This window comes from Fulmarus glacialis, unplaced genomic scaffold, assembly GCF_000690835.1.
Source record: "Fulmarus glacialis isolate BGI_N327 unplaced genomic scaffold, ASM69083v1 scaffold6282, whole genome shotgun sequence".
Taxonomy (NCBI): Eukaryota; Metazoa; Chordata; class Aves; order Procellariiformes; family Procellariidae; genus Fulmarus; species Fulmarus glacialis.
This window is the reverse complement of record NW_009195858.1, coordinates 263-8,563: the sequence shown is the minus strand read 5'-3', so window position 1 is coordinate 8,563 and position 8,301 is coordinate 263. Positions and strand designations below refer to the sequence as shown.

General features: G+C 47.5%; 1 protein-coding gene across 1 annotated transcript; it reads left to right on the top strand.

Annotated features, from left to right (window-relative positions):
* Positions 1 to 531: 531 nt before the first annotated feature.
* Positions 532 to 7,790, top strand: AKAP1 (A kinase (PRKA) anchor protein 1; the record flags this gene model as incomplete). The annotated part of the gene is made up of 5 exons (XM_009588229.1): positions 532 to 1,581; positions 1,879 to 2,788; positions 5,400 to 5,533; positions 6,976 to 7,102; positions 7,660 to 7,790. Coding segments are annotated over exons 1-5 (2,352 nt in total), but the record flags the coding sequence as incomplete, so codon positions are not given.
* Between the last annotated feature and the right edge of the window lie 511 nt (positions 7,791 to 8,301).

The following is an 8,301-nucleotide window of genomic DNA, read 5'->3' as shown; positions in this document are numbered from 1 at the left end:
TGCGAACGTTAGCAAAGCCCTTCACCTTCAGTGAGTTATGTTTTAGAGAAGCGTGTGTTGTCAACCTATAAAACTCTGGGGAATGTGATGCTGCCTTTCAAGCGGAGAAGTGGGGAGACCTGCAGCATATCAAGTCCTTGGCATGCAATGCTTGTGGTACAGCTGTGTTGCGAACCCAGCCTGATGCTGGAGAGACTTGCAGTGCTGTCCTTGTGTGTAGTACTGACCTGGTGAGACAGGAGAAAGAAGGTGAAATTGTTTTAAGTGTAAAGGTGAGGTAAGGTCAAATTGATGAGTAGAATGGTGAGAAATGTCCAGATATCCCTAGTCTTAGGTCAGGGTCTTGTTCTGTGGTCTGCTGGTAGAGAAGAGATGTGAAGTTTAAAGAGCGTCTGGAAAACAAGCCTGTTCATGCTAATCAAAATACCTCAAGGCATTTATGAAACTTTAGCCTTCCTGTTACCTTCCCTGTGACTATTTTAACATGGTTTCTGTTTCTTCTTCTAGATATAATTGCTGAGGGCCTGTAAAATGGCTTTACGCTTCCGCAGTGTCATTTCATATGCCATACCTGGAGCGCTGGCACTTCTTGGCTGCTGGTGGATCTATTCCTATAGAAAAAAGCATGCAAGCTACCATGAGGAACAAGCAATAGCTGTTGAAGAAGAGCAACAGGAAGAAGTGCCAGAGAATGATTCATCACCCAAAACAGAAGCATGTGTTCCTCGAAGACGGCGTCTCTTGTCGGTAGAGGAATGCCTAGAGAATGAAACCTCGACCTCCCTGCTGTCAGCAGGGTTGACGACGCCCTCTCTTCTGTGTCAGACTCATGAGAGGCTAGATCTCTCACAGGACCTTCCAGACCTGTCAGTAACGACAATTCAGCCCAGCACCCTTGAGGACGACAGTGAAAAACTAGAGACAACAGAATCTCAAGATGAAAGCGGTGTCCCTGCTTGTGTTTCTCTCCCTCTGATCTCAAAGAGCACAGAGTGTCACAGCAGTGCTGCAGTGAGCCTTCTACAGGATTCAAGCTCTAGTGCAGACCAAGATCAGTGGCCATCAGCGTCAGTGACACTGACGCAAAAGTCTTTGGGAATCACAGAGATCAGCAGTGTGGAGCAGTCAGATGATTCTTCATTTAAGCCCCCTAAGGAAAGCCAGATGCCAGAAATTGTACTTTTGGATACCGGCTCTGTGACAGCCCTTTGCTTGGGATTGGAGAAGGAAGCCAATACCCCAGAAGCCTTTCTCAATAATAGAGATGAAGTCATATCAAGTCACAGGGATCCTGCAGTGAGCATGTTACCGGATAGTTTGGAGTCTGCCTGTTTGGAGCAGTCCAGGAAAGAAGAGATGTCTGAGTCAATTGCCAGTACTGTACCTGTGTGTCAGGAGGAGGACACACAGCCAAAAGGAGATGAATTGGAAAGAGAGAAGATTGGAGGAGTGAGTTTGGACAAGGAAGAAGTTGAGAAAATCGAGCAAGTAGCAATACACATAATTTCCAAGGTCATTTTGGCAGCAACAGAGCAAGTGCTGTCTGGTGCTGCAAGTGATGTGTCCACTCGGATCTGCCAAGCTGCAGCCAGCCGAGTTGAGAGAGCTGTGGAGACGGCAAGCGTTGTTTCCTCTGATCAGATGGTTACGCCTCATTTAGCCGATGAGAACATTTCTGCGAAGGGTGATGCTGTGGTACTGACATCCCCGCAGACGAAGGAACAGGATCAGAATGTGACAGATTCCAGCTCTTTAACACACGGCTGTTTATCTGGCCCTGTTCATGGAGACACAAAAGACTCTCAGATGAAGAACTGTGTGTGCAGTGAGCAAGTGCTGCCTGGTGCTGCAAGTGATGTGTCCACTCGGATCTGCCAGGCTGCAGCCAGCCGAGTTGAGAGAGCTGTGGAGACGGCAAGCGTTGTTTCCTCTGATCAGATGGTTACGGAGGAAGCTACAGTAGCTGATGAGAACATTGCTGCGAACGGTGATGCTGCGGTACTGACATCCCCGCAGACAGAGGAACAGGATCAGAATGTGACAGATTCCAGCTCTTTAACACCTGGCTGTTTATCCAGCGCTGTTCATGGAGACACAAAAGACTCTCAGATGAAGAACTGTGTGTGCAGTGAGCAAGTGCTGCCTGGTGCTGCAAGTGATGTGTCCACTCGGATCTGCCAGGCTGCAGCCAGCCGAGTTGAGAGAGCGGTGGAGACGGCAAGCGTTGTTTCCTCTGATCAGATGGTTACGGAGGAAGCTACAGTAGCTGATGAGAACATTGCTGCGAACGGTGATGCTGCGGTACTGACATCCCCGCAGACAGAGGAACAGGATCAGAATGTGACAGATTCCAGCTCTTTAACACATGGCTGTTTATCCAGCGCTGTTCATGGAGACACAAAAGACTGTCAGATGAAGAACTGTGTGGGCAATGAGTCCCAAGGAGCTGATCGGACTCCTGTGGAAAACCATGGGGGGTCACTGGAAAAGTCACCTTTGGTTTTGGAGGACTCTGGGTGCAGCACATACACATCTGAACATGGGACAAGTGTGGAGGACTCATTGCAGAACACAGTGCTGTCTGTCGCATCAGGCCAGCATTGGGACTCACTGAGCATATCTGCAACCCAAGACACGTCTGTTGAGCAGAGCTCACCAAGTGAAAAACCTCCTATTCTGAAGCTACCTGAAGACAGCCAAGTGCCATACAGTAATGGGATACTGAATGAGGCTGGTCCGGACTTGCATCATGAGCGGGCAACAGGGATGCATGGAGATCACTCAGGAGGTAAGGGATTTGAAAATCCTCCTACAAGAATGTGGTGAAGAGGCATTTTATGTGCTGTAACCCTTCTGCTTCAGAACATGTTCAGATAAATCCTCTTTGTGTTTAACTTCCCCAGTAGATGAATACTTAGCCCTCGTGCAGGTGGGTATGCATTTGCTCTCAGAATTCCCATCTTGGTGGGATCCAGTGTTAGCTGGGTGATCTTCAGGGTGTACTGCAAAGGGGTGAACAGGCTAGTCCCCTTTCAGCACAAAGCTTAGCGTCTAAAGCTAAGCATGTGCTTAAGTAGCCCAGTGAAATGGACCATGTCTGGATGTCGGCCAGGCTGTTGAACACCTTGCTGGTTTGAGACCTGTTAATAGAAATGGTTTCTGCTTCGGTTCAGGCAGCCTCTAGTAAGCACGGGGTTCTTCTCTGTGTTTATGGGCTGCTGCTGAAAGGAAGCTGTAAGGCAGGTTTCTGAGGTGTTGCTGGATGAACCGGGGAAGTGCTCTGATGAATTGTGATAAAATCAGTTGGTTGCAGACCAATTACCCTGAAGCCTTTTTGCTTGGAAGAGTAGGTGCACGCCAAGAAATCCCAACAGGGAGCAATGTTCAAGGAGTTCCTCCATCTGTTCAGGTTTCTGAGGTGTTGCTGGATGAACCGGGGAAGTGCTCTGATGAATTGTGATAAAATCAGTTGGTTGCAGACCAATTACCCTGAAGCCTTTTTGCTTGGAAGAGTAGGTGCACGCCAAGAAATCCCAACAGGGAGCAATGTTCAAGGAGTTCCTCCATCTGTTTCTGTGTTGCTTTTGCCTTCTAGATCCTGGATGGTGTGTGCCTGGCAGAATACAAAGCTGTCTGAGCAAATGTTCACCCGTGTGACCTTGGGGATGGATGTTAAAATCCTTGATAGGACCCTGTGGTGCCAAGAGCCCTTAATGACAGGATGTCTTTTGTAATTAGAATCATAGAATCATTAAGGTTGGAAAAGACCTCTAAAGATCATCAAGTCCAACCGTTAACCCAACACCACCATGCCCACTAAACCATGTCCCTAAGCGCCACATCTACACGTCTTTTAAATACTTCCAGGGATGGCGACTCCACCACTTCCCTGGGCAGCCTGTTCCAAGGCCTGACCACTCTTTCAGTAAAGAAGTTTTTCCTAATGTCCAGTCTAAACCTCCCTTGGCGCAACTTGAGGCCATTTCCTCTCGTCCTATGGCTGGTTACTTGGGAGAAGAGACCGACCCCCACCTCGCTACAACCTCCTTTCAGGTAGTTGTAGAGCGCGATGAGGTCTCCCCTCAGCCTCCTCTTCTCCAGGCTAAACAACCCCAGTTCCCTCAGACGCTCCTCATAAGACTTGTTGCAATTGCTACAAAGTAGTTGGAACGCTGCTTGTTGCAAGACATGGGGATTCAGTTTGCCAGCAATTAAGGATTAAACCCCCAAAACATTTTCACTGGTGAGAGTAACCATAGAAAGAAAACGGTTTTGCCTTGTTGTGAATTCTAGTGTGACAAGAAGGTACAAGAGTATGTTGTGGAGCCTGGTGATGACCAGGGCTGAAAGTTCTGCACTGAGACAGCTGAAGGGTAGGGAGAGGGGATGCAGCAGGTAAAGCTGATGATGTGGCTATGTTGGATAGATGGTCCTCCAGCTGACCTTCACACCCAGGCTGTGAGACTTAAATCCTCATCCCTGTCTAGGAAGTCTATGGCAAACAGCTGCACTGTTTGCCTTTGACTTTCTAGGCATCTGTGCTGGGTTACTGGTTAAGATGTGGCAAATGTGAAGCAGCTATTGTGTTTATTTTTTGCTTTGGTCGAGCACTGGATGGTCTGAATACTTGCAAGCAGGTGAGGATCTTCATGCTTCTGCTTGTTAATCTGGAGGAAGGATCAACCTTGTGTTACACTGACTGTATCTGGGCTCTGACCAGGAGGAAGCTGTTTGAGTTTGTCCCCTTCCCAAGTAGAATTGCTCCTGGTATCAGCTGGTGGTTTGGGAACAAAACATAGCTCAGCTCTGGCACCTTGTTTCTTCAGGCATATGACAAATTTGGGCAAGAGGCAGTCCCCTACCCCAGCTAGTAGTGGGCACACCTGGCACTCAGGTCACTGTGCAACCCCTGCTGAGGCAGGAAGGTAATGCCCGTGCAAAGAGCAGATGAATAGGTTGCATGTCCCCCCCTGCATGCTGAACTCCCTGCGAAGAGCCCTGTTTAAGCCATGGGGAAAATGCAAAATACCTTACTGCAGCAGCAGCAGCTCAGTGTTGATGTTAGCATAGCTCTCATTCAGCTGGTGACTTAGACTGACAGTGCCTCTGCTGCTCACCGTGTTTGAAGAACTCCTTCTGAACTCAGGCCTCCTTCTGTTGCATTCCCAGAGGTGTCCAGGTTTTTCTCCAGGAATGAAAGGAAACTTTCAGTAGGCTGTGTGTGACGGGACTTTACCCTTTCTGAAATACTGGAGAACCTGATGCAGGAACATCCCAACTGAATGCATAGGAAGAGCTGAATGCAACCTCTCTATGAGATGATGTATTTTCATGGCCTTGTGTCTGGTAGCTGGATCGCGTGGGTTGTCTGAATGCTGACACGTGTGCATGTCTTGTAGGTTCGCATGTAAATAACGTGGATTTTGTGGACAGTGGCTGTGCCATGAGGAAGACAGTGACTCGCCAGAACTCTAAGCTGGGAGGAGAATCCAGCAAGTCCGACTACATTATCTGGGAAATAGAGGTCCCAAAGGTAACCAGCTGCTGGCCTGCTCACGCATCCTGCCCTGCCCTACATAGCCATCTCCTGGTTCTTCCAGTCTGGTACTGGCTCAGTGCCATCCCAGGGAGATTAACAACAAATCAAGGAGAATTTGAGCATTTGGCTCCCATTAGGACTTGACAGGAGTGAAGAGCCAGTACACAACTGCAAACAAGAGGCATGTCAGGGCTACACCCAGGGTAACGCTGGTTGTTGGACTCATTATTCCCCATTATCTTCCACCCCAATCTGTTAGTCTGATGCTTTGAAAGCATTCAGCAGGCTTTGAGGTTACACAGGTATTAAGAGCAGGTGATGATTTTTTTTTTCTTTCCACTCAGTAGGAGGGTTAGTTTCAACTGCCTGTCCAAACCCTTCCTCACAAGCTGAATGCTCATCTGAGCTATTCTGTGGAGCTGCTGTGTCTCTGTCTTTACAGTGAGCTTTCTTTTGCGTTGAGAGAGAGAGTGTTTTTTAGGACTATATTCATACCTTCCTTCCTGCTTTGAACATGCAAAATCACCTGTGGCTGTCCTGCACAGCATTGCTTCTGCAGTTCTGCTGCTCAGCAGACCCGAATAATGACAGCCAGGAATGAGACGGCAGCTCCCGGCAGGATAAGCATGCTGCCTTGACTGCTTGGATGCTGTGAGCCCAGGGAAGACATGTAACAGGCATTTTAATGGATCAGTAAAACACAGGCTAAGGAAGCAGTTCTACAGCAGAAAAATACGTTTCAGTGGTTAGCAAAGACAGGCTGTCGCTTTTCTTAAAGTAGCTAACTTTACATTGTATAGGATTACCCATAGTGACTCAGGCCCAACACTTCTGCTCTGGTATCTGGTCTTTGACAGTAAGTGATGGCAGATGCTAGTGGAAGAGCAGAAGTGACAGGGCTTGCACAGACATCTCTTCATCACCCCGCCCAGCTGTCCAGGGACTCTGTAGTCTAACAGGCACGACAGCCTGGTTTACTCTCCTGTGAATTTATCTACTCCCTTTCTAATCTAATTAGTTTGTTTAAAAGTTGCTAAAACTTAGTATTTCATATATACCTAAATGAAAAATGCATGTAGCGTGCTTTAAAAAAAAAAAAAAGTGGTGGGAGATTGGGAGCGGATGTGACTTGACTTGAGTGTAGGAAGACAGTAGCCTTTACCAGGCCTGGTTTTGTCCCGTTGTGTCTGTGTCGTTCTACAAGATAAGAAGATGGATCTATCCACATGAGCTGTGCTTACTGGTCTGTATCTCCCTTGACTTACCACAGACCAGCTGAACTCTGCCCTGGTCCAGCGTTGCCTTGTATTTACCCTGCCTGGCCCTATGCTACAGGAGCTGGGCATGTGGGTGAAGGTGAAATAAGCACCAGAGAACAGTGTTGTTTAATCTACGTTTCTCTTCCTGACTGTTGCTTTCTTGTCTCTTTCATAAAGGAATTAGTTGGCCGCTTGATTGGCAAACAAGGAAGATTTATGAGCTTCTTGAGGCAAGCGTCTGGTGCCAAAATTTATGTCTCAACGCTACCTTATTTCCGTGACTCCCAAGTCTGTCACATCGAAGGTAAGTGGAATGCCTCTTTATTCATGGTCTAATATGTAGCTTGGGGGCCTTAATTAGATGGGTGAGGAATTTAAACAGATTTAGAGGCTTCGTGAGTCCAGTGCTTTACAAAACTTTCTGCTCAGTGCTGTTAAAGTAGAGGTATATGCCAAGTCGCCTGTGCCTTGGTGTGTGAACCCTCTGTTCTAGAGGTGAGAATGCATTTTAACATCTTTGGCTGCTGTATTTAACCAACACCTTTTGCAGGATCACTTCAGGCTTGAAGGAGGAGCTACGGGATGTGTAGTGTTCTGAACTGTAAAGAATGTTAGTTTAATTGTGGCTGAAAAAGCCCTGCCGGTGAATTGGGTTCATACTGGAGGCTAAAGCTGTTGACAGTGGGGCCTGGCAGTCTGAGTTGCTCCTGTTGGTCTGATATCAGGTTACATGGCCAATCTATTAAAACTTAAGTTGTTAATGTGGTGCAGAAGGCTTCTGGTAGATATATTGCTTCACATGGTGGGGGTGTCCTCAGCATATCTGTGCTACAGATTTTCTGCTGGATTTTTGTCTTGCAGGCTCCCCGCATCAAGTAGAAAAAGTACTGAGCCTGATCGGCCAGAAGTTCAAAGAGCTGTGTCTCACCAACATCTACGGTCTACCTCCACCAACACCATTGACGCTTCATTCCCTCCTTATGACTGCCTGGGTAAGTCCCACCTTGCTGGCTATGCTGATGTCAGGGTGGAAGGCTGTTGTTGGTCACTGCCATCGTAGTATGCTGTATCCATGTGGCTGGTTCACAGATGCCCTCAAAAACAGTTTGGTTTTGTGGGGCTATCTGTTGTCCAGCTTGTGTAACTGTTACAGATCAGACTTATCTATCTGTTCTTCCACTACTGTTTCCATTCTGCCTGAGCTGAGAAATGTAGAATCATAGAATCGTTTAGGTTGGAGAAGTTAAAGTTCTCCAAACCCAACCGTAACCCTAACACTGCCAAGTCCACCGCTAAACCATGTCCCTAAGCACCACATCTACAGGTCTTGTCAATGCCTCCAGGAATGGTGACTCAACCACTTCCCTGGGCAGCCTGTTCCAATGCTTGATAACCCTTTCGCTGAAGAAATTTTTCCTAATATCACCTTTTTGGGCAAGAAGCCCTAATTCCTACATGACCGTTCTCAGCTGCTTCTGTGGTTTCGAACACATCAATAACCCT